Source organism: Jatropha curcas, chromosome 11 (genome assembly GCF_041381405.1).
Source record: "Jatropha curcas cultivar XTBG-Jc1 chromosome 11, XTBG_Jcur_1.0, whole genome shotgun sequence".
Taxonomy (NCBI): Eukaryota; Viridiplantae; Streptophyta; class Magnoliopsida; order Malpighiales; family Euphorbiaceae; genus Jatropha; species Jatropha curcas.
Window position 1 is genome coordinate 3,099,791 of NC_143161.1, and position 24,798 is coordinate 3,124,588.

Below are 24,798 nucleotides of genomic sequence, written 5' to 3' on the forward strand. Positions count from 1 at the left end.
ATCCAAAAGACAAATTAACTCACAGGTTATAATTCAATTCAAAAGACACTAAATATTGAATTCAAATTAATAATAACATAATCATCATTGATGTAAAATCACAATAATAAACAAAACACTCAGATGTAACGTATCTGCATATAATAATTGGCTACAATGCCATATAATTTACATAAAAGTAAAAAACCAAAGAAGAAGATGTGATGCCCGCCTCAGTTTGATTCTTTTGGTGGATCATACTTCAAATACTCCTCAATAGTAGAAGGGAATTCCAAACCACCAAAACCACCCCCACCACCATTCTCCACATCAAAAGCAGCCTTACCCAAAAGCAAAAAAGCCAACCTCAATGGCTCCTTCCTCTCCTCTCCTTCACCATTTTGTAAAAAGTACCTAATCCACCTCTCTAATCTCTCCACTTCGATTTTACATTTGGGTCCCTTGACCCCAACAATCTTCTCATATAACCCACCCTCACATCCACAACACTCATCACAAACCCTTTCTTTCTTTTCTTCTTCTTCTTTTTCTTCTTGTTCCTGGTTTCCTAGCTCAAAATCTGACAAACCCAGAAGCTGCATTAACAATTGAATATCATCAAAACCATTGGTTTTATCTTGATTGATGGTTATCGGCTGTTCTTGGGGGATTTCTTGAAGTAGGTTTTGTGATAAAGAGTGTGGAGAAGATGAGAGGAATGCTAATGGAGGCTCACTGCTTTCTTGGAGAATCGTTGAGCTGCTGGTATCGAGTTCTTGGTCTATATGGAGATACATGGGTGTGCTTAGAGATTGTGTTGATGTCTCCTTTGGTGGTGATGGAGAAAAATTAATGGACTGTGTTGGGCTTTCAAGTTGCAATCTTTTCTCTACTTGTTTAAGGGAGGAGAAGAAATTGGAGTGCAGAGACGGTGGTCGCATCTTCCCTCTTCTTGAAGATAAAACCCCAACGGAAATAAAGGTGGAGAAACGAACAATGGGATAGCGTATTTGTATCGTATCATCTGAGAATGTCGTTTTAAATATTCCAGAAACTACAAGTCGTTTGCTTTATAAAAATTTTCTTTCCCTTGCAGTTTTGGAGAGAAGATGTCGATGATCTTCTGTAACATGTTTAGCAATGCCATTGTGTCCATTAATTTGAATAGATTCTTTTTTTTCGGGGAGAAAATTTTGTTACTGACGGAATGATATTCAAACTTCTATGGACAAAATCCAATTATAAATTCACAATTCACAAGTGGATCCAACAAAAGAAAATTTCATATTTTAGTCTCTGGCTTTAATTTGTCTCAGTGTTTCTTGCACTTCTATTGGAAACCATGCCATATTTCTCACGTAAACCTTTCAAGAATTGCCACATTAAAATAGAATTTCGAGTTTTAAAAAAATTATATTAAAATCCATGGAGTCTAGTTGATATTTGTTACAGATTGTGCAGTACTAGTCTACTCCAATTATAGCATCAGAAACTCAAATTCCCTTTCACTTTCCGGGGACGAAGTTTGTGGCATAAGCCCAGGCGTTGTTGTTGACAGGGTCGGCCAAGTGGTCAGCCAAGTTCTCCAATGGACCCTTTCCAGTAACAATGGCTTGAACAAAGAATCCAAACATAGAGAACATAGCCAACCTACCATTCTTGATTTCCTTCACCTTGAGCTCAGCAAATGCTTCCGGGTCATCAGCCAAACCCAATGGGTCAAAGCTTCCACCTGGGTAGATTGGGTCTGTTACCTCACCGAGAGGTCCACCGGCAACTCTGTAACCCTCAACAGCACCCATCAACACTACCTGGCAAGCCCAAATAGCCAAGATACTTTGAGCATGGATCAAGCTTGGGTTTCCCAAGTAGTCAAGACCACCCTCACTGAAGATTTGAGCTCCGGCCTTGAACCACACAGCCTCGCCGAATTTGACACCGTTGCGAGCCAAGAGCTCAGGGAAGACGCATCCGAGAGCTCCAAGCATAGCCCATCTGCAGTGGATCACTTCTAGCTCACGGTTCTTAGCAAAAGTCTCTGGGTCAGCAGAAAGTCCAGCAGTATCCCAGCCATAGTCACCAGGGAACTCACCGGTCAAGTAGGATGGGGGCTCACCAGAGAATGGTCCCAAGTACTTCACACGGTCTGGGCCGTACCATGGGCTGCCAGAGGAAACATTCTTGGAGGCGGTTTTCCTCATTGTGACACGGCCATTGCCCATGAGCTCGGGAGGAGATGGGCCGAGCTTCACCGCCTTGCCGGCGAGTGAAGGAGAGGAAAGGGCCATTGTAGAGGCAGCCATTTGATAGAATTGAAAGGATAGAAAGTATTGATCGATTTGTGTCTTTGCTTGTGGTTATAGAGCTTCGTTAGCTTGTATATATATATATAAATATATCTATATATGGGCAGCTAGAGGAGAAGGTCCTTATCTTGGGGGAGATCCATAAGTGAAATCCCATTGGTTGGTGACAATTTGTTTGTCAACATGGCACTCTCTAAACCACCCTTATCGCTATATTGGTCTGTTTAGGTGCAATAGCGTATCAAAAATCTCAGCCAATGTTATAAGTTGCAGTTTGATCCAATAGAAAATTGCAACGTGTCCTTTTGGATATTACTATATATCTATACTTAAAAGTGCGCATCAACAATATATTTCATGCTTCTTATTTTACAAGTTTTATTGAAAATTCAAATTTTGGTGAATTGTCAAAAATGTAAGTTTTGTGTAAGGAATTATTGTACAAAGGGTTATTAGTTATTATTAATTAGTGCTTTGTATTGAATGCATATATATCGATTTGTATTTTTTTTTTAGTAGTACAAAGAACTAATTTTAAATTCATATTTTACATTTGAAAGATATCTTCAATATACAATAGATGTGCAGCTATATCTATCAATAAAAATAAAAATTCATCAATAAGGTTTAGAGTTTAGAGTTTAAAATTTAAAATTATTATTATTATTATTATTATTATTATTATTGTGTTTATCTAAATATCACCTCCAGACTGAAGCATAGATAAGTGTAAAAGAAATATTTGCTAAAAAAATTAAAATTATCATCCATATAATAATAATCTCAAAGCAATGTCAATATCAACATTACAAGAAGTTTCTAGAACATTTATAGGCACGATTAGACATAGGTGTCATTTTAGAAGGCCATACACAATCTGAAGCGATAGTTTAGTAATGCTTTGATGAGGCTTCCCTTGCTAGATGTTCCTTTCATGAAATTTGGTTCACTAAGTAAAAAGATTCAGACATAAAAAAACTGAAAAATAACCTTATTTAAGTTAAATCTACAAGATAAAAAACTGAAAATAACTCAAAACTCTAATAAAATTAAAGGCAAAGCTAATAATACATAGTGAATTTATGTGTATCGAGAGAGAGAGAGAGAGATTGGATACGACTTCTCAGCTATTATTATTTTTTCAAAACTGACAACTGGATGATGCGATGGCTGTACCAACGGAAACGTGGAACCACTACATTGGTTATCGCTGAGAAATGAATCCAAAATGCTGGTGGTCTAAAGAGTGCCATGTAGTAGGATAAATCACAACAAGTACCAAAATCTTGAGTCTCCAATGAAATTTGAGATTTAGATACTCTTAGATAAGAATTTCCGGCCCCAAACTCTTACGACATCCATTAAGATAAGGAAATCCACACCCAACCCGCTATAAATTCCCACCAAACCCATTTCTTTCTTCCATCGTTCCAGCAACTCCAAAAGCCTATCAAACACCTATACACGTCTACTCTAAGAATGGCTACCTCTACAATGGCTCTCTCCTCCCCTTCATTAGCCGGCAAGGCGGTGAAGCTCGGCCCCTCTGCCCCTGAGCTCATGGGCAACGGCCGTGTTACAATGAGGAAAACCGCCTCCAAGAATGTTTCCTCTGGCAGCCCATGGTACGGCCCAGACCGTGTTAAGTACTTGGGACCATTCTCTGGTGAGCCCCCATCCTACTTGACCGGTGAGTTCCCTGGTGACTATGGCTGGGACACTGCTGGGCTTTCTGCTGATCCAGAGACCTTTGCTAAGAACCGTGAGCTAGAAGTGATCCACTGCAGATGGGCTATGCTTGGAGCTCTCGGATGCGTCTTCCCTGAGCTCTTGGCTCGCAACGGTGTCAAATTCGGCGAGGCTGTGTGGTTCAAGGCCGGAGCTCAAATCTTCAGTGAGGGTGGTCTTGACTACTTGGGTAACCCAAGCTTGATCCATGCTCAAAGTATCTTGGCTATTTGGGCTTGCCAGGTAGTGTTGATGGGTGCTGTTGAGGGTTACAGAGTTGCCGGTGGACCTCTCGGTGAGGTAACAGACCCAATCTACCCAGGTGGAAGCTTTGACCCATTGGGTTTAGCTGATGACCCGGAAGCATTTGCTGAGCTTAAGGTAAAGGAAATCAAGAATGGTAGATTGGCTATGTTCTCTATGTTTGGATTCTTTGTTCAAGCCATTGTGACTGGAAAGGGTCCATTGGAGAACTTGGCTGACCACTTGGCTGACCCAGTCAACAACAACGCCTGGGCTTATGCCACAAACTTCGTCCCCGGAAAGTGAGCAATTGTGTGTTCGATTTCAGTAATGGAACTGTATGATGTAAATTTGTTGTCGACTAATGAAAGCATGATGTGAATTTTGCGTGCCAAAATGCGTGATTTATCTTGCAAAAGTAAGGGATAATGAAAATTAGGCCTGAATTTGGAAATAATATATTATTTGTTCAAAAATCAAATCATTTTATTACATTTCATTTAAATCAAATATTTAATTTTTTTTTTAATTATATTATCAAAAATTTATTTCTTTGGGTTAAAAAAATTGAAACTTCTCCAGAAAACTGATTTTTACGGAGTTATTCCAAAACATAATTATTTGATGCTTCTTCACTTCGACAACCGCTGTCTTATTCCCAGAAAATAATTGATTCCAATCTAAATGCCATAAATATACAATAAAGCTCATCGGGAAATATGAACTCAGACCTTTTTTTTGTCTGATATGTAGTAAGCATCAAATGTGAATTTTCTCGAGTATATTGCTATAACTTATTGTAATGTTATTTTATGAACAAAAGAATTGTGCGGTCTTCTATAACCCTCCATCTCACAACCTCCTTCCCTACAACGCTACAAGACATGCTGATTCCAGCAGGCTGCGTCCAGTTTCAACCTTGGTTAAAACCGTAAATTTAATCTGAGACACTTTGATAGCTCAGTTCTCTTAGTGGTCTCAATATATTCGCATCCATAAATGAAGCTAACTCGAGCACGGCTTCCATGAGAGCTTATTTTACCATGGTTAAGCCCCACGACTTGCTGCCGCCCTTGCTCTGGCCACTGAATTTGCATAGAGATCCTCATACTGTGACGCTGAAGATTCCCAACTGAAATCTATATTCATGTCCTTCTGAACAAGCTCCTGCCAGCCCTCAGGATTATTCCTATAGTAATTAAATGCACGTTCTAAAGCTCCATTTATTCCCTACAAATGTCAATCAAATGTTTTTTATCCATCAGATGATCAGAATAGTAGCCCGAAATAAGAATGTTTAATGCAAATCAGACAATTTCAGACGAAGAAATTAATCCATTGTGTAGATGATATTATTGGCTTTATCATGGCCAGTGCAGGCCTACGGAAGTGACTAGTCACTCAAGGTAGATGAGAAGTACGCAGCCTAGGTATTACCTGTTCATCAGGAGTCAGGAATGTAAATCCATTTCGAAATTGGAGAGGAATTGCATCATCATCAACATCAAAAACACTACAGCAAAATGGAAGTCAAGAGTGTAGAGTAATGTTACTTTAAAATAATGATATCATGCACAAAAAAAAGAAAAAGATATACAAAGTTCGCTACCTATCATTTAGACCCCCAGTTTTTCTTGCAATGGGTATGGAGCCATATCTCATTGCTATCATCTGCAGAACATTATAGATGTAGAAAATGAAGAGTTTAAATGTGTTTGCATTTGAAATTGATGTATAGGCACAAAAAAAAAAAAAAAAAAGGTGTTTGCCATTCCAGAAAACTTGCACAAGCAATGATTGATGACTTTACCTGTGTAAGGCCACAAGGCTCAAAGATAGAAGGGATGATAAACATGTCAGATGCTGCATAAATGGAATGGGCAAGAGAATCATCGTACTTCAATATCAGCCGAATGTGCTCATGATTCTGAAAATGGTTTGCAATACCCTCAAACTCCCTCTACAAAAGAAATGAGTAAATCAGCCAGGAGAAAGTTGACCACACACACACGCACACACACACACATATATATATATATGTGATCAAATAAGATATCAATCCAAAATATCTGTAAAATGCAGGGCATTGAATGTGTTTTGCAGCAGAAACAAAATAAAATAAAATAAAAGATCACCTGAATATGAGCAACTGGGCTTGAGCCAAGAAGTACAAATTGTCCACCCAACTCCAAAGTTCGGTATATTGCATGTCTAATAAGATGTACACCTTTCTGCGGCACCAATCTTGTTATACAGCCTACCTATTCAATAAAATACAAAATATGATTTTAAAAAATGGAAGTAGATTCATCCAGGAAACAAATGTCTGAGATGACCCCATATGCAGAATTAAAATTACACAAGGAAGAGTGTAACATTCACATGGTATTGGTGCTCATGAGCTTCCTTACAGTCTCAGTATTACAATATATCATTTACTCCAACAAATAAAATAAATTATTTGAATGCTAACCTGATATAAAAGGAACATTGAAACGATTTGATACAAACCAAAATCAAATATATTTTCTTCACACTTGGCCGTGGAATACTAAGCATTAAAATAAAATCCTTACTACATAAAAATTAAAAGAATAAGAATAAGAGCCCCTGTAAGTTGCAGTTCCATGCTGCATGCAAGAAAGATCCTTTTACTATTCGTCAAAGTATCATGAAATAATCTTGACATATTACTGCTCAATGTATATTACTACATGGTCGGCTGATGTCATAGGATCAATAAAAGTGGTGAATGAGATAATTGGTTGGTAATGCATTGACGCAACAGTATCAGTGTAAAATTGCTAATTATGATACCCAGAAAAAAATTAAAGTCCAACCATTTCAAAAAAGAAAAATGAATCTTTCAGTACTTTTGAAGGAAGAATACCAATGGCCGCTTAGCATCTGCAGTAGATAGCCCGAGATGCCTTCTTATAGCTAATTTGTTTTCTGTTTTGCCTTGAAGATCATTAGAACTGTACTGAACTTTGAGAAATGAATCTGTCATAGGATTCCATGAATCGGTATCAATTCCATTAAGGATTCCAATAAACTTCTTGGCATGAAAATTAAGAGTTGAATGGAGGCCTCTTCCACCCTGTAAAATATGAAAGAAACTTATATAGAGAACTTTGAGCAGAAATCAATAAAAGGGAGCAAACTTCAAGAATAATGTTCGGTGAAAGAATCACTCATTCACTGCTAATAGTCTTGCAGACTAATATGTGGTTTCCAATCCTCATGATTAACTTTTATCACAAAGGCTGGAGAAATAAACCCAAAATATTACACTAGTTTAACTATAGATGCCTTGATAGAGTTATGTGAATGACACGTGATTGTAACATCATTTTAGATACAACATTTGGTCATTCCAAATGTTATCTTCGTTTTCTTTTCCACATAGTTTTTCCTCTTGTAGGTGCAACATCAAAAAATTCTAATGGAAAAAATAAATTTCTACTGAAAGTGAGGGAGGGGACCATATGGCACCAAAATAAAGCAATTACACACTTGGTTGCAAATGATGCAGAAGTTTCAATTATTATAGCATATTATAGCATATGAATGATTTTTTCTGTGCAGAAGAAAATTCCTACCCAGAAAATTTTACGGCTGATAGTTATTTTTTTATAAAAAGTATTTATAAGTTTTTCCGATTAATTTGGATCAGAGCAGATATTGGAAACAGAGGATTCTTATAGCTGAACCCAACTAGTTTGGGACTAAGGCTTGGCTGTTATTGTTGTTGTATATTAAACATGACAGATGAAGTGCAGCTACATGATATTATAAAAGAGACCCTTGGTTCTCAGTACAATTTAAAAAAAAAAAAAAAAGAAAACATGACTGCAATTTGTGAATTGCTATGCATTTATATATTTCTAAGGGCACCAGAACAAATAAGTTATAGAAGCTAAAAGCAGAATATTTGTGTATACACTTAATCTTTTACAAGCCCTAGAAACAACTACTGCTTAGATATATAATTAGGGAATACATTTGGACACTGTTGAAAAATTTTCTTGCATAAGTTGTGCTCACTAATCAAAAATTTGACACACAGCTGAAACATGAAATCAAAGGAAACTCCACTTTTCAGATTATTTATGTATAATATCTCATCAGAATATGAGAGAAAAATTTTTCAGCTAAGAAACAACTATAAGGAAGAATTCATACCTCAGCAGTTCGCACCTCTTGTGCATAGGTGGGTGATACAGTTGTGACAATGTTTGAGAACACCACTGCACCCTGGAGAACGGAAACAAGTGAGGACAGGGGGTGGATGGTTCCACTAACAAAGATGTCAACTACAATTGAATAAGAATATCAATACCTTAACAGGATTGATCCTATCATGTGCTGAGTTGTCCTGCATCCTATCTGGTCTATTTAGCTCCTGGACATCAAGTCCACAAGATACCAGCTCTGATGCAGGTGCAGTCCCTTGATACTCAAAGTTATGACATGTAAAGCAAATTCTAGCTGAATTCAATCCTTTGGGGGCGTAAATATCCCAGTAAAGTGGCGCCTGAAATAGCACATAAGAGTTTCAATTGTAATAAAATGATTGAATCAGGCACAGAAAGAAAATACAAGGCAACATAGAATTTTAATCAATCATACAACAAAGGCTGTCTGCCAGTCATGGCAATGAATTATGTCTGGTTTTTTGCCGGCTTGAAGAAGCAACTCAAGTGCAGCTCGGCTGAAAAATGAAAAGCGTTTGAAATCATCATGCTCCCCATAAAACTGCCCTCTCCAGAAAAACTTGTTAGGGTGATGAGGCTCAATAAAATAAACAGGAAGACCTGCATGAAAAAAAAAATCCATGATTAAAATATATTGCTTAAAGAAACTGCAGAAATTAAACCAATAAAAAGATCATAAACCTTCAATGGTGCCAACCCATATTTTATTTTTGTATAATTTGCCATCAAAATATGATTCCACGACCACATCTAGAGCCTGTACAAGTAATCAGATTACTGAAAATATTCATAAAATACATATCTTTTCAATTGTTGCACAATTCAAAATTTTAGCATTACCCTCAAATTGCCAATACCATCATATTGCATGCAATCGTATTTAGGCAGAATAATTTCCACAAGATGTCCTCTCTTTTGCAGTGCTTTTCCAAGACCAGTCACAACATCTCCCAAACCACCAACCTGTAAAAATATGGATATACTGTTAATGGTAAGAATAAATAGCCTAGATCTACCCAAACTTAGCAACTTCACTAGCAAGATTTGCCAACTTCGGCCTTAAATATGAAATGAAGAAAACCTGTAGTACAGGCGAATTGGTCACATAACCTGTATCATATATTGGATAGTTAGATACAAATTTTTATTATCACATTTTAAAACACCTAAGGAGCAAGTTTCCCTGCCATGCGCAGATGCATTGGCACAGATATGCAAACAGAGTGGGGTAGTGCTGAAGAAATTAGCAACTTCACTAGCAACATTTGCTAAATTATACCTTAAAAATGAAATGAAGAAAACCTAGAGTACAGGCAAATTGGTCACATAATCTGTATCATATATTGGGTAATTAGATACAAATAGATACAAATTTTTATTATACACATTTTAAAACACCTGATGAGCAAGTTTCCCTGCCATGCGCAGATGCATTGACACAGATACGTGTTACAGAGTGGGATAGTGGTAAAGCCAACTGCAATGTATGAACAGAAAGAATCATTCACTGCAAGACCACTGCAAGTGATTGAAGACGACAGCATATCGATGATAAAACTGCCAGGAGGTTCAAAACCACTGCAACGGCACAAACTTTTTTGCATTGATTTCGCAAATACTAAATGATATCTATCCTGCAACTTTGATAAGGCACTGATGCCTGTGGCCAAATGGCAATCCAAAGAGGATCAGGAAATGTGCTTCATGTGTACTATGCTTCATGTGTGCACCTCTATAATAAAGAAGAAGAAAAGGATGCATAAGAACTATCTAACCTTCTCCTGCCCCCTACCAGTATCAGTAACTTGTTTTTGGACAATTGTAACTTAACTAAATCAATTGGATAATGTGTATGTTTCCAGAAGTAAAGAAAAAGTAGCCTCTGTTTCACTTCTAAAGACCTAATTAGTACTTCAACACAAATGCTCTATTTGTGACAGTGACAAAGTACAGAGGAGTGTGATATACATTGCTAAATGTCTCTTTAGTTTATATTTTGCTTAAAATGCAAAAATATATGAAAACCGCATTTGTCTGAGAAACATTCATATGTGACAGCATTTCAAATAACATTAAATGAGATTCCAAAACAGCTGAGTACTTAGCAACATAATAAGAAATTGGCACAGGGAAAGAAACTTAAAGAATAAACATTAAAAAATGCCAAAAGATGCCAAAAGCTCACAAAGAGAATTTGACCAAGTTAAGTTTACCTTAGCAACTGGTGCCATCTCTGCAGCAATATGAATGACATGCAATCCTGAACTACAGATCAAGAAAGAAACAAATTAGGAAGAAAAAAAAAAAAAAAAGCAAAATTGCTGAAATGTTCTACTTAAAGCTATTACCTTGCTGGTGATGATGTGAGCTTGAGAAACGTGGAAACAGCTTCACGGTCATTCTTTTCCCTGCATTCCAAGTAAGCATCACAAACGCGCCTATCTCTTTTCCACACCATATCTCTCAACAGCTTTGCATTTTCTTTTGATAATTTTTCCTCAAGCACCCAACCATCAATCATAAGCAATAAACGACTCCAAAATTCCCAAGGCATATCATCTACAGGTTGATCTAGTGCCTTTTTCTTGCTTTGTTCTTTCAAAGTATTAAGTGTATCTTGAAATTCCTGTACAGATTCTTGATATACTTGGACATAAGAACCTATTTCTTCATCAGACCTTTGAAGACGTTCCTCCAATAATTTTATCTTTTGCTGCATTAGTTCATTAGATTGCTGCAATTTTTCTGACGATAGCTTGTAGACATTGGCTTCTTCCAAGGATTCTTCCAATTTATCAACCTTCTTTCTGAGCTCCTGGTTTTGCTGTAACACTAGAATAGCCTGATCTGCTTGTTTTGTTGCCTTCTCAAGCAAGGCTTGCAAATTTTCCACTTTTTCCCATAAGTCTTTGCATTCAACTTTTAGGCTAGATAATTTTGAAACATCTTCCTGAGAAGTGGACATTTTGGACTCCAGGTCTTTCAGAGAGGACTCCAACAACATGCGCTCTTTCTCCAGTGTTATAACACGTTCATCTGTATCCTTAACATCACTAAGCTCCCTCTTAAGTGCTTCCATATCATTTTTCAGGGATGAATTCTCTGCCCTCAATAAATTAAGCTCCTCACTAAGATAATCAACACTACTATTTTGAAGCAAGGAGGGCTCCTCATTCAAAAGTTTGTCCTGGTTTTCTCCCCTATAAGTCAGTTCATTCTTTAGCTTCTCTAACTGATCCCCCATGAGTTCCACATGTATCTTTTCTTGGGCAGCAACCTTCATTCTTGCATCAGTTTCTGCCAATCTCATCTCCAAAACATTAATTTCCCCTTGCAATATTTCCTTCTCAGCAAGAATTCTTTCAAGATCTTCTAGTGCATGGACCCGAGCTTGATTGAGAAGAAGGATGTCTAGCAAACATTCGACACTGATGAATAAACATGCATGCATCTATCTATATATAAATGACTAGATTGTGTCGATACTATAAATATATTCATGCACACGACCCTGAAAATTTCTAGAATGAAAAATGAACGAAAATAAAGAACTAGATGCATTTAAAAGAAAAAAGAAAGATATCTTACTTTTCTCTGCATTTCTTATCATGCCAATCAAATCCTCAAGTCGGACATGTGAAAATTGCTCCCCGCCCTCTATTTTTAAGCCCTGAATATAGAAATAATACATATAATTTTAATGAACATTGTGTTTTCTTACTCAAGCATAAGCAAACTATAGCAAAAACTAAATCAGGGACAAACTCAATAATAAACCTAAGTAAAGAAGAAATGAAATATTTATCTGTATTCTAATACACTGGAGTGAAGCAACAAACTTCCCAATGGAATTATGCTAATGTGGATAGTTGCACAAGTACACTGGAATAGGCCACGTAGAACATTTAACTACACAGCAAAAGCCCAGATTTATCATTTTCTTTTTATTGGCTTGGCAAAGAGGAATACCGAAGGTTTCATTTCATCAGGAATACTAGAAAGCTTCTCTCCTCCATCTATGGCCTGTGAGACAAAAAGAAAAATCATCATTAACTTGACATCTACAATTGTCTACAACTATGCTCAACTATATCTCCAAAGAAGATAATTAGTCTTGAAGTGTATACCCGTGATAAATGACATGAAAACAAGTAAATCTTTGTGAAACAACCTATTCAAATTTTTGAATATAATTTGCTATTATGCAATGCCCTCAGAGTTCTTTGTGGTACAACGACTTAGAACATGCCAACTAACTAGAAGTTAAAATGACAAATTCATAATGCTATAACCCCATTTTCCCAACAAAATCTGCAATTGCAAGCATATTACGTAAATAATAGAAAATATGCACAACATTACAACGAGTTCAGTATTCCATCAGACCAGTACCAAAGATTTCATTTCCTCTGTAAGACTGTAAAGATCTTTTGCATCAACAAACTTAATATTTTCCACGTCTACATTCTTCTCCATATTTTTTGAACTTCTATTAGATTCCGCATCAACACTATCATTAGCCCCAAAGTCATTGTTCAAGCAAGGAATAGCATGAACTTCAGAAGCATCTTCAACTTCAGAATCATCATCACCAGAAGACTGAAAATCTGCAGTAGTAGTAGGCCGCTGAGGAGACGCTTTCTTCACTTGCTGTCTCCTACTGTATCAAATTCCATAAAAAAAAAAAACATCAATCAGTAAAAGGAATGTAAAAATTACAGAGTCCCATCAATTTTTACCTAAAATTTCGTTGCCGCATTTTGCAAGAAGCAGGAAGCAATTTTTGAGAAGGCAGGAAGAATCGAACAGTTGTTTGCTTATTCTCGTTACGGTTACAGTTGAAAGCGGTAAATCCCTGGCTCAGAAACCACGTTGATGGCTTCGTCGCCATGGTTGTTTCTTCACAGAAAAACCGGTAAAAGCGCCCCTCCCTCTTGCTCCGCTTTGTACACAGAAGCGAAAGTGAGGGAAGAGTTCAAGAGCATCGAAATTAAAATTAATAAAATATCCTTTGCTGGAGTTTTCGAATCTCTTTCGTTTGAAGGAAAGTCGTGAATTAAGAGGATACGTGGACGTGTGAACAAAAACTAAGTACCTTTTACCACTGATATTTTTCTTATACGTTATCTTAATCGAACGGTGGAGAATGGTGGGCTCACAAAGAGGGTGAGGAAACGAAAGCCCATTTATCCGCTTTTCAATTTGTCGTGTGGATATAAACGGTGATGTGTGATGGTAACATTATTGTTATCTGTTCTTATGTGTACAGTAGTGCTGCCTTTATGATTTACAGTAATTTTTTATTTGCTGGTTACTAATCAGATCTAATTAAATCTTTGAAAATCGTAATACATCAAATCATGGTATCACTAAAAATTTTGAAATTTAAATAATTTCATAATTTTTTTAATATGTAACAATGTCTAAGGTAAACTTTTTCGGTAAGTATCTCTCTTGTTATATTCAAATATATTTAAATATCCATTTAAATATTTAAATTTGAATCCATTTAAAATTTTACTATTTATATTCATTCCAAATTCATTTATTTAAAATATCATTTAAACGAGTGAAGTATTCATCAGTTTTAAACTATTAAAATACGAATTTATTTGAAATATATCTTTATTAATAACGGGGAGGATAGCCATAGATATTCATGACTAAACTCGTTTAATATAATGGATATCTAAAAATTTATAATCGACCCTACTTGTATTCGTTCCGAATCGTAATTTCACTGCTATAGTATTCGTTTTAAATTCATTTGTATCCCTTCGTACTCTTATTCAATGGTTAGAAGCGAAACAAATATACTAAAATACTAGTCTTGCTTCCATTCACATTGTTATTATTTATAATGAAAGAAGATTTTTTTTTTTTTTTTTTAATTTGAGAAACCACTTCATAAACGAGAATCAGATATTACAGGAGCTGAAATAAACGAAAAAGGGACAGAGCCCCGCTCCTTAAAGTCTAACAGTGAAACAGCCCAAGTAGCCAAAAGATGGGCAACTCTGTTTGCGGACTTCCTAATAAACATGACAGAACTAGACGCAATGTCTTTTAGCAAATATTTACAATCAGAGATAAGAATCCCAAGCAGAGATTGATCCACGGTCTTTTGATGAATTGCTTGAACAAGAGAAAGTGAATCGGTCTCAAAAATAACATGAGAAAAACCTTTGTGCTTGACCCAACTGAGGGCTTCCTGGAATGACAGAACTTCAGCGAAGAGGGGATCTTGAGAACCCAGCAGCACTTTTTGACAGGCATTTACTAGCTGGCCCGCTTCGTTCCTCAAGACCAGCCAGCCCCGATTTGGCTATTGACCCCAGGGGGTGCAGCATCTGTATTGCACTTCAAGTAACCAGCTGGTGGTGTTGACCAAACCGCGGCTCCTTGATCGACTACAGGGACTGGGCAGGCCGTCTTAATCTGCGCAGATTGCCAAGCAAGCAGGTAGGAGAAACTGGAATTTAGCAATTGTGGAGCAGGTGTTCTTGTGTTGCTCCAAAGAACTTCATTTCTATGGCGCCAAATCGTCCAAAGAACAATACAAAGAGCTTGGACATCTTCAACATCCATACCTAAGAACACATTCTGCAGCCAGTCTTCAATCCTCTGGAACGCATGCAGATCAAATACAGCAAGAACGCTCGGCACCGTACACTCCAAACATTCACACGCATACCCACAGTCCACAAAAACGTGAAGAGGAATCTCTTCTGCTAGACCACATACGGGACACAGCACGTCGACATCAACCTTCCGTTGAATCAGTAGAGTTTTTACTGGTAGACAATTTGAACCAAGTCTCCAGATCAAGTTCTTCACCTTCGATAGGATCTTCAAGCCCCAAAAACGTTGCCAAAATGATTGCAGTGAGGGGGCAGGTGTATTGGTCATATCTGGAACTAGTAGTCGGTAGGCACTTTTGACAGTATAGGTTCCTCTCTTCTCATTGTCCCAAAACCAGTCATCACTGCTGCTGGATAAACCCAGGGGAATCTGAATAATCAATTTCCAATCCCTTTCGATGAACAGCTCCTTTAGCAACTCCACCTTCCACAACATCCGTATTTTCGATACGGATAAAAACTTAATTATAAAACAAATCATGTTCGATAATCCCTCTTAGACTAATGTTCTAGGATAGTATTAGAGATTAAGAATATGCTTCATGGAATGTTAGCCCTTAATATATAGCATTCCAATTAATTGAATTTTTTAGAATTATTTTATCTTTGACGACTAAACAAATAGCTAACTTTACCAGATTTTTGTATTAAAATAAACAACCAACCATTAACATCTGACAATATTAAAATAATACCGGAGAATACTCATTACATACGAATGACAAGAAATTTCATCCAAGTCTTGATACGACTTGCAGTTGTAGTAGCCTGTTATAATTTAGCCAATTAGTTACATAATTTCATTTTATGGTCATGTTCGGTAATAGGGTAACTTTTATCATTTTGATCAAGTCAAAAACTCTACCTCTATTAATTGTAACGTCGGTAACAACTCTTATAATAACTTTTAGAGTTGGGAGAGCTTTTTATGAAATGCTAAACACTCTAGCTTTTAATATTTAATAGACAATTCTTTTTGATAATCATGCTATTATTTTTTTCTCTCGAATTCAACTAATTAAATAATTAATGTCTTTTTTTTGTCATTTTAAGTTTAATAACTAATTAACAGTTATTTTTACCGAATATTTCTAATTTAATTCTCTCTATAAACAGCTGTCAGTTAAAAGCTAACCCTAACAACTAACAGCTAATATTGTCGAATAGACCCTACGTCTTATGAAAGTTTTAAAATGTGAGAGGTTTCAAGTCTTTTAAAGGTTATGGAGCTGGAAAGTTTCAAGTTTAAGTTTTCTTTAACTTAAAAGTTGTCATCATTTTGATGAACGTTATTTATTATTAAAGAAGCAGAGATTCTCTAGGTTTAAACAAAGTGATTTAAAGTTTTAAAGAACTATATCAAAATAGGTATTCTTGGTTTAAATGACTATAAACTTTTATTTATGTAAAGCTAAATTGTGTTTCGATACGAGGAAAAAGTTATAAAACAAATCATATTTGATAATCCCTCTTAAGCTAGCGACCGCTATTCTAAGATAGTATTAGAGATTGAGAATGTGCTTTATAAAATGCTAGCCCTTAATATATAACATTTCACAAAAAATTAATTGAATTTTTAAAAATTATTTATCTTTAACGTCTAAACAAATAGCTAGTTTCATCGGATATTTATGCACGAAATCACTTCATAAACAGTTAATTACTAACATCTGGCAATATTAAAATAATATTAAAAAATACTCCATACATATGACAATATTAAAATAATCTCGGAGAATACTCCATACATAAGCATGACAACGAAGATTATCTAGGTCTTGATACGACTTCCAACTGTAGCGGCTTGTTAATAATTTGGCCAATTAGGTACATAATTTCCTTTTATGGCTGTCTTCGGCGATCGTTTTAAAATAACTTTTAGCGTTTTGATAAAGTTAAAACTCTACCTCTATTAATTGTAGCGTTCAGTAACAAAGCTTTTATAATAACTTTTAGAATTTGAAGAAATTTTTTATGAAACGTTAAATACTATAGTTTTTAGCATTTCATAGACTTTTTTTTTTTTTTTTTGACAATCATCCTATTGTTTTTTCTCTCGAATTCAACTAATTAAAGAACCAATGTCTTTTTTTGTCATTTTAAGTTAAATAGCTAATTAAACAATTATTTTTTACTGAACATTTCTAGTTTAAATCCCTCAATAAACATTTAACAGCTAATAAAACAACTAAGATCTACTACAATAACTAACAGCTATTAAAACAGATAATATTGTCGAATAAATCCTATGTCCTTTAGAGGTTATAGAATGTGAGGTTTCAAGTCCTTTAAAGGTTATGGAGCTGAGAGGTTTCAAATTTAAGTTCTCTTTTACTTAAAAATTATTATTATTTTAATAAATGTTATTCGAAGTGTAAGATTATTTTACTAAAACCTACAATATTCTTTGAACTAATTTGACCGCCTATAAATAAAATAAATAAATAAATAAACATAGCTTTACCTTCTCCTTCACCCATAGTAATCAGAATTCACAAAAGAAATATACATATAATTTTAAATTGATATTTAAAAAAAAAAAAAAAAAAAAAAAAAACCTCCTAACTTTTTATTCTGAGTCCGGACATATCAATCTCGTTTTTTTTTTTTTTTTTTTTTTTTTTTTAAATATAAGAAGCCCTAGTCCTTCCTCCTCGGTTCTCATTTGGCAATATCTAACAAACCTGTCGATTGCTTTGACCTATGGGATTATCTCATCCAAAAACGAAAATGTCATTTAAATTTCAACGTAAAATATATTTTAATCTGTATGTTTTTTTTTTTCTAACAATATAATAGAATTTTATTTATTACAATATTAGGAAGATTAGCATTTTAACTATAATTCTTTATGACTTACATTTCACGTTGCCATTATTTTTTACTTACTCGTTTATTTTTTATATAATATTTAGTATTTGGTATAGTTTTCATAAATATTAATTAATATCATGTTAATATTAGTATTAATCTCCAAACATCTCTAAAATATTTATTATTTTACTAGTCATAATTATTATCTTCTTTAAATAAAATCATATGAATTAATTAATTAAAATAGATAATTGTATTATTTTGACTATTTTAGATAAATTATATTAATTATTAGAATGGATATTTTAATTTAATTAATTTACATAAATCACATCGATTAAATTAATCAATTAAAATCAATAGTCATATTAATTTAATTTTTCAGATAATCCATATTAATTAAATTAATTAAAATAGCTATTAAATTAATTTAATTTTTATATAATTCAAATATCAAACATTACAATTAATTAAATATTATTTATAGTTTTAATTGACTATAACTAATAACATTATAGGATATTTTAGGAAATTCTGTTATTTCTACATCATTACCACATTTATATTGGTTATAAATATATGATTGTACCTTGCCATTTAGGGTTGATTAAAACTTAACATGATAGCTCGAGGTGACGGGACCTCCCATATCAAGGGGCTATTTCCAAATAAACTTGAAATATTTAGAAACATACACGTAATTATATACATTAAAAAATAATTAAAAATTAAAAATTAAAAATGGGAAATACGTTTCTTAGTGGGAAAGGTCACAATTGCCTTGCCAATTAAGGGTACCACTATAACTGCAATGTTAGTGGCCCTAGCCTAGTACTCCTCTTCCTTATCTATTCATCAAATGCACCTTTCCATTGTTTTATTTCTTATTAGTAGCTTTATAATTTTTTACTTAATAATATATATAATGAAATTGCTTTATCTTTGGTGGAAAATCTCTCTATATATATTATAATATATTTCATGAGGCAGAGAGAGGCCACGAATGGCCTGCCCCCCACCAACCCACAAATTTTTATTTTTTTTTAAATATTGAAAATTTTAAATTTTATCCATTTTCATTTTTTATTTCTTCCGTTAATTTTGAAAATTTTTTTTAGGTACCTTTTAGTTTCCAACTTTGACTCTGCTAGTAGCATAGGTGAGCAAGATCGATTTGGTTTAAACTGAGCTGCAAAGGAAAAAAGTAAATTCGATTTTTCAAAAGTAAAACTAAATCGACTAAAATTTAGTAATGAAATTAAATCCACCCGAATTGAACTAGCTTGATTCGATTTTAAACCTAATCAATTAACTTTCATAAAATCGAACCAAGAGAAATTCGGTCCAAACCATTTGAAATGACGATTAAATTTTCTTATAAGCAGCTAACTGAATCGGCTGAATTAGGTTGAATCATTTTTCAGTTTGGTTCAGTATTGGTTTTGCATTCCCCTAACCACTAATATAGATTAGCTCAACATTTTACATGGTTTCCAAATACAAATTAATATAAGGAAGCACACACTAAAAATAAGAAATTTAATTAAGAGATTACCATACTAGAAATAATTTAAAAAATAAAAATAAAAATAAAATCATATATGAGAAATTCAATATTAGAAATGAATATGCAACCTCAACTATATAAACCCAAATTCACATATTGAAAATCACAAATTCACCGTTTTTCTATGTTTTCTACAGAATCTTGAACTAATCAATGGGTCGAAAAAAGATAGAAATGAAGATGGTGAAAGACGATAATTCTCGTCAGGTGACTTTCTCTAAGCGAAGAACTGGTCTATTCAAGAAGGCTAATGAACTCGCAATTCTTTGCGCGGCGCAAATTGCGATCATCGTTTTCTCTCCCGGAGGGAAGCCATTTTCGTTCGGTAACACAAGCGTGGAGTCTGTGGCCGAGAGATTTCTAAATCAAGACAAAAATAAAAATTCTAAAGTATCTACCTTTGGCAGAAAAGAGGTTAGATTGGAGAAACTCAGTAACAAACTCAGTGAGCTGCAGAAACAACTTCTATTTGAGAAAAAGAAAGAAGACTTACTAAAAAAAACGATAAAAGCAAATGGGATAGCCGATATTAAAGCTTTTAATGATATGAGTATTGGCGAACTTTTGCAGATGAAAAAAGCTTTAGAACTGCTTCATAAAATTGTGAGAACTCACATCGTTGAAATGGAGGCATCTTCTTCGTTGATTCTTCTGTCTAAGAAATCTGTTTGTTAGGTTTCTTAATTTGAATAATATTAAAACTTCATGTAATGGGAATAAACTATCTCCTATATATTATAATGTTTCAAAGTTAGAAATATGATCTATTGCAATATGTGTTGGTAATTACTTACTTTTTTTTCTTCAAAACATATTTACACTTAGATAGATAATCTTTAACTTTACAAATAAAATTCGCCGGAAATATAATCTATTTTTATTACGCAGATTATTAAATTGAATGAAATAAAACTAATCGAAAAAATCAGAAACTAAAAATCGAATTTCCAATAATTGAAACCAAACTGAAATAAAGAGAAAATTGAATTAATTATATTTTATTCGTTGTTAATAGATTGAAATATATATATATATATATATATATATATATATATATATATATATATATATATTGTTTTTTTAATAGATGGAAAATATATCTAATAAAACAAAAATGAGAATTATCTAATATCTATAGAAATAAACTATAAATTCTACTCTAATTTTTTAATGATTATAAAATAATAAGATATTCTCAATAGTATTAGTTAAATAATTAATGGATGATCAATTTATTATCATAAGAAAGTGAAGAATTAGGAAGCAAAATGTGGTTCTTTTAGACAAATTCTATAAATTAAAATGAATGTCTCCATATCATCACTTACAATCCCTAATGGCAACAATATTCCATTCTTTTTGAATTTCCTTCTTAAATTCAAAATTTGAATTTACTTTCTTTCTCCTTTTTTATTTTTTTTTATTTCATAATGCAAATTTAATTTTACATATCTATTAACTTCAACTTCTATTATTGAGAAGTTTTCTCTTATCATTCTTTATCTTTTATTACTATTAATATCTTTTATTTTTATATTTCAAAACTTCATGATACCAGGATAGATCCAAAAAAAGATTTTATTATTTGAAGATATCTTTCAAAGGCTTTTATATTCCTACAATATAGTTTGTATTAAATTTTTTGGGATCGTCTTAAAATTTTTCACATATATATAATCAATTTTAATTAACATATCATTTCTATTTAATATTAAAATTTGTTTAATTTATTTATTTTTGAACATGTTGATCCATAGGTTATAGTCAAATTAACTCACGAGGATATTTATTTTCAAAAATTAACTATAAGGTCCCTAATTTATTATTTAAAAAAAAAAAAAAAAACTAAGATACCAATTTATTCTTTTCCCTTAGAATTTTTGGTAATAAATTTTAACTCCACGGGTTTAGAAAATTACTCACTCCCCCGATATGTAAAAGATATTTAAAAATTTACCTACTCATTGCAAACCCGCTAAGGTGTTAGCCCAACCCAAGTCCAAATGGCACGAAAGCGCAAGCCCAAGTCCAAATGGTTCTTTTTTCCTTCTTTTTTTTTTTTTTTTTTTTTTTTTTTTTTTTTTTTTGGTTTTACTTTACTTTTTCAACCATCTATGTCCCTGAATTAAGTTAGTGATATTAAATTCCTAATTCCAAGAGGGCCTTTCATTCCAATTTCTACATAATTCAAGTAAATTATAATTTAATCTGATTATAGTTAAGTTTGTTTTGTTGTTTCTCCATCTACTTTTATTTATTTTTTAAGATTTTTAGTTTTTTAACATAGTAATTAAGAAAACAATTAAAATTATCTAATTTATAAATAAAATATTATTTGACTTGATAAAATTACATGTTTTCTATTTAATTAAGAGAGGTAAAGTGAGATAATTAAGAGACAGAGAAGGGAAGTGACATGATAAAGTTGAAACATTTTTTAAAAAATCATTAGTTTCATTTGTTTGGTCTATAAGTAGAGTCATGATTCGGTATACGCAAGTTTTTTCCGTGATAAAAATGTGTCTAGCAAATTATATAAATAGTTATAATATTTTATAGAGAAAAAAGTAAGATTGAAAATATATATATATATATCTTTTAATTTTCTCAAACTGATAAATAATTTTGAATAAAACAATTTCAGAAGGAACATACAAATTTTTTTGAGATTATGATAATATTTTTAATTATTTTCTCAAATTTTTTTGAAACATACAATATTAAACAATGTTGAATAATCATATTAATCACATTAAAAAAAAATTCAAAATATAATCAGCACCCATCATTAATCAAAAATTCTAAGTACAACCATTCATAATTAAATACTATAAAACATTTTTTTTTTTTTTTACAAAACAATATACAATATTTAAGGATCGATGACTTCTTGATGTCATCTTGAAAATTTTAAATTAGGAAAGAATGCCACACTTGCATGTATACATCAACATCTAAACTACAAATCAATAATAATTTTGATGACTTGATAACTTGCAAATCAATTATCATACCTTTCAAGCAGATTTTTAGGAGTAAATGGAGGAAATAAGTTGAACTTAGACCTAATCTTGACAGATTGACATGGTGAAGCATATTAGGTTATAGCTAAGCTAGCTGCAGAGCATAAAGCATTTGGAGCAATCTTTTCCCTTTTAGAAAAGGATGACCAAAGTTAAACATTATAATATAAGCTTGAAAAATGATGGATGTCATAAGCTTTAAAGACCAAACATGGCCACACGTGCAGACTATGGAAGCTAGAATTGCAAACAATACGACATTCTTTTGCTTTGTGGACAAGACATTATATTTGAGCTATTGCTTGAACTTGCAGGCTAAAGAAGTGACCAAACTCATCATATATCTAATCTTTTTCTTTCTATTTAATGGGTTACAAATCATTGTTTCTCTTATCTAGATATTGGAGCGTTCTCTTTTCTTGAAATTGTGCAACCATTCATTTTATTATATAGGAATAATAATATGTTGTTACCCTTATTTATAGAATAAAAAAATAAATTAATTGAGCTAACCAGGTGTGCTCTGATTGATTTTCTCATTAATGTGGGAAGTAAAACTCGATCATAAGAGTTTTTATTAATTTGATGAGTAAGGTGAGTGTTACTCTATTGTGAAACTCATCGTGTTATTTCGGCTTATTGAACCTTCTAATGAATAGAAAGAGACAGATTAATTGACAATAATATTAGGTTTAATCACAAAAATACGTGATTAAATTTAAACATATTCAATTAGGAAGCCCACAAATTGATTTTGACCGTTTGATTATTGTATTAGAGTTTCAGTTCAACCAACTATACACCACCAACCGCTTGTTTTCTAAACAACAATTATTATAAACCAAAGGGAGCATCTTACTGAAGAATAATATATTGATAGAAAGAAATTTTTGTTTAATACGAAAAGCAAACAAAAAGATTATTCTCAATCGCTTGGATATGAATCTTTGAAAGAAACTATAATTTTAAGCCGACCAAGCATGGAATCCACACAATTGATCAGAACCTTCTCTTTATATTTTTTGAAAAAAGAGTAGCCATTATAGTAACATTAGAAGCCAAAACATCATTTCTAGTGGTGTTGTTTCTCTTTTTTTTATTATTATTATTATTTAAACAATAAAATATCATTTTACAATTAATTTCTTCTAAATTATAGAACGTAAAAATCTTTACATTGTAACTATAAGTGTAACTATAAGTGCAAGTGCATTTTTCAGATATCAAATTTTTATTTTCATTCTTGAAATGTTTGAATACCATTTTTCACTCAAACCCATATATGATTTACCTCAATAAAAACGTAATCTTGATAGCACATAAGGAAGTAAATCGATCAACAGGTAATCTGTTTAGAATATCTTTCCAACTTATAGCTACAACTTTATGACCATATATATGCTAAATGTCCAAATCATGTACATATATCAAACTATATTATTTATGTTTGGATGGAATAATATATTTTTTAAAAGTTTTCATGTTCTTTTTAAGTTTATTGCTTCTCTTTTGGTAAGATCCCAAAAAATGGAAGGTTACAACTACAAGTGCATAACACCACCACATGCTCTGGTCTCAACAACCCACCTACCTAGCTAGCCACAGCCAATGTCATCTAAAACTTTTATCCTCAAGAATACAATTATCAAGCATATTCTTCCTTATGTGTCCTCGTTTCCAAGGGAGAAGAAAAGAAAAAGAAAAGGAAAGAAAAAGAAAAAGAAACCAACAGATCTTTTTGGGTGTTTATATTTCTTTACGCCCACCGTTAATGGAAGCACAAATGGCCTTTCAGACAGCCACTATAATATGAACGAAGGGAAAGTATAGATTCTTAACCCGTTCTTGGTTTTAAATATATAAGTTGAAAATTTTCCAATATATTTTTGAGATTGCAATCAGTGAGGGAATCTTTGAAGTTGTTAATTGTATCTTACTGATTGGACTTCTCAAGTTTGGTTTTCCGACTATTAAAGATTGAATCTTTTGCAGTTCAGAAGCTCTATAATTGGCTGTCCTGTAATACTGTACTCTCTCTTCTTCTGGGTTCTTTAAGCCTTCTGCTGCTTCTTGTGCACGTCCAGCCGAACTTTTCAAAGCCTTGTCTTAATCTTCTGTACCTCTTGTGAATTTCATTGATATAGCATATCCATGCTCATATTAAAAAATGAAAAAAGAAAAAGAACACTGTGGAATGGGAGAATTAGTATAAATTTGTCAAAAGACAAGACTTGTTAGTTGGAAGTTGGAGACAATTATTAAACTAATTAACTAAAGTAA

At 33.1% G+C, this 24,798-nt stretch overlaps 5 protein-coding genes across 8 annotated transcripts; 2 read left to right on the plus strand and 3 right to left on the minus strand.

Annotated features, from left to right (window-relative positions):
* Nucleotides 1-60: 60 nt before the first annotated feature.
* LOC149492366 (uncharacterized) lies at nucleotides 61-1,236 on the minus strand. Its single transcript, XM_089716156.1, has one exon. The coding sequence runs from the start codon at nucleotides 918-920 to the stop codon at nucleotides 213-215; it is 708 nt and encodes a 235-aa protein (XP_089572282.1). The 5' UTR covers nucleotides 921-1,236; the 3' UTR covers nucleotides 61-212.
* Nucleotides 1,237-1,372: 136 nt separating this feature from the next.
* LOC105633970 (chlorophyll a-b binding protein of LHCII type I, chloroplastic) lies at nucleotides 1,373-2,350 on the minus strand. Its single transcript, XM_012216689.4, has one exon. The coding sequence runs from the start codon at nucleotides 2,280-2,282 to the stop codon at nucleotides 1,485-1,487; it is 798 nt and encodes a 265-aa protein (XP_012072079.3). The 5' UTR covers nucleotides 2,283-2,350; the 3' UTR covers nucleotides 1,373-1,484.
* Nucleotides 2,351-3,693: 1,343 nt separating this feature from the next.
* Nucleotides 3,694-4,653, plus strand: LOC105633971 (chlorophyll a-b binding protein of LHCII type I, chloroplastic). Its single transcript, XM_012216690.4, has one exon. It carries the CDS (start codon nucleotides 3,765-3,767, stop codon nucleotides 4,560-4,562), a length of 798 nt encoding a protein of 265 aa, XP_012072080.1. The 5' UTR covers nucleotides 3,694-3,764; the 3' UTR covers nucleotides 4,563-4,653.
* A 239-nt stretch (nucleotides 4,654-4,892) lies between these two features.
* Nucleotides 4,893-13,541, minus strand: SS4 (starch synthase 4). Of its 4 annotated transcripts, none has more exons than XM_012216692.4 (17): nucleotides 13,213-13,540; nucleotides 12,866-13,130; nucleotides 12,443-12,496; nucleotides 12,062-12,143; nucleotides 10,822-11,884; nucleotides 10,687-10,738; nucleotides 9,314-9,436; nucleotides 9,155-9,230; nucleotides 8,889-9,073; nucleotides 8,599-8,793; nucleotides 8,442-8,513; nucleotides 7,147-7,356; nucleotides 6,392-6,517; nucleotides 6,067-6,216; nucleotides 5,866-5,927; nucleotides 5,694-5,769; nucleotides 4,893-5,486 (listed from the first exon to the last, which is right to left on the minus strand). In XM_012216692.4, the coding sequence occupies exons 1-17, from the start codon at nucleotides 13,362-13,364 to the stop codon at nucleotides 5,304-5,306; spliced, it is 3,126 nt and encodes a 1,041-aa protein (XP_012072082.1). In that variant the 5' UTR covers nucleotides 13,365-13,540; the 3' UTR covers nucleotides 4,893-5,303. The 4 variants fall into 4 exon arrangements, 3 of the variants coding, with proteins under 3 accessions (XP_012072082.1, XP_012072081.1, XP_020535017.1); XM_012216691.4 differs by having other exon boundaries at nucleotides 12,866-13,133; nucleotides 13,213-13,539; XR_016318775.1 differs by lacking the exons at nucleotides 4,893-5,486; nucleotides 5,694-5,769; nucleotides 5,866-5,927 and having other exon boundaries at nucleotides 6,198-6,216; nucleotides 6,392-6,513; nucleotides 12,866-13,133; nucleotides 13,213-13,541.
* Nucleotides 13,542-19,616: 6,075 nt separating this feature from the next.
* Nucleotides 19,617-20,239, plus strand: AGL29 (AGAMOUS-like 29). Its single transcript, XM_012217092.4, has one exon. The coding sequence runs from the start codon at nucleotides 19,649-19,651 to the stop codon at nucleotides 20,168-20,170; it is 522 nt and encodes a 173-aa protein (XP_012072482.1). The 5' UTR covers nucleotides 19,617-19,648; the 3' UTR covers nucleotides 20,171-20,239.
* The last annotated feature ends 4,559 nt before the right edge of the window (nucleotides 20,240-24,798 follow it).